The following is a 637-nucleotide window of genomic DNA, read 5'->3' as shown; positions in this document are numbered from 1 at the left end:
GTCCCCCGCCACAGCCCCATCGGGCTGGGTCTGGCTGGGAGATGCTGGCCCAAGCCAGCACAGCCTGCCCCACTGCCCCAGGACCCCTCACCTGGGGATCTGTGACGGTCAGGTAAGCACGGACAGTGTCCAGCACAGAGCGGCGCTGAGCACTGCTGCCCCCGTCCTCCTCAGGCTGGCTGTACACGTTGAACAGGATGGGCAGGAAATTTTTGGCAAAGCGACCCACTTCGGCTCGCTCGGCATCTAGGGAAAGGATGACAGTGGCGTGCAGATCAGTATCTCCCCTTTGTAGGTCACTGCAGGGGACAGGGACCCACCACGAGGGTCTGTTCGCCCACAACCTGTCTCGCAGCCTTTGTGGATGAGGGTGCGCAGGGCTTGGCACACAGTGGGGCGGAGATCTGGGCGCTCGCTGATGGCCATGCCCAGGGTGCGGGCCAGCCCCTTGAAGGCCGTCAGCACGTCTGTGGGGCGGGTGCAGAAGCCGGGCAGCAGGGTCCAGACCTAGAAGGCAAAGGAAGAGGTGGGAGGACAGCACCCTCTGCCCAAGTCACTGTTCCCCAGCCTGGCACCACAGGTACGCCATGGCAGGGTTCCCAGGCACTCCTTGTTACCTGCCACTGCAGCGTGTCGT

At 64.1% G+C, this 637-nt stretch overlaps 1 protein-coding gene across 1 annotated transcript in view; it reads right to left on the bottom strand.

Annotated features, from left to right (window-relative positions):
* RRP12 (ribosomal RNA processing 12 homolog (S. cerevisiae)) overlaps window positions 1-637 on the bottom strand; it is a gene marked incomplete at its 5' end in the record, with an annotated part of 6,627 nt that overhangs the window by 5,191 nt on the left and 799 nt on the right. The window contains 3 exons of the mRNA XM_010133000.1: window positions 92-246; window positions 345-507; window positions 622-623. Of these exons, the coding sequence (XP_010131302.1) occupies window positions 92-246; window positions 345-507; window positions 622-623 (320 nt within the window). The remainder of the gene's footprint in view (window positions 1-91; window positions 247-344; window positions 508-621; window positions 624-637) is intronic.

Source organism: Buceros rhinoceros, unplaced genomic scaffold (assembly GCF_000710305.1).
Source record: "Buceros rhinoceros silvestris isolate BGI_N320 unplaced genomic scaffold, ASM71030v1 scaffold24613, whole genome shotgun sequence".
NCBI lineage: Eukaryota > Metazoa > Chordata > Aves > Bucerotiformes > Bucerotidae > Buceros > Buceros rhinoceros.
This window is presented reverse-complemented; position numbering and strand designations above follow the sequence as displayed.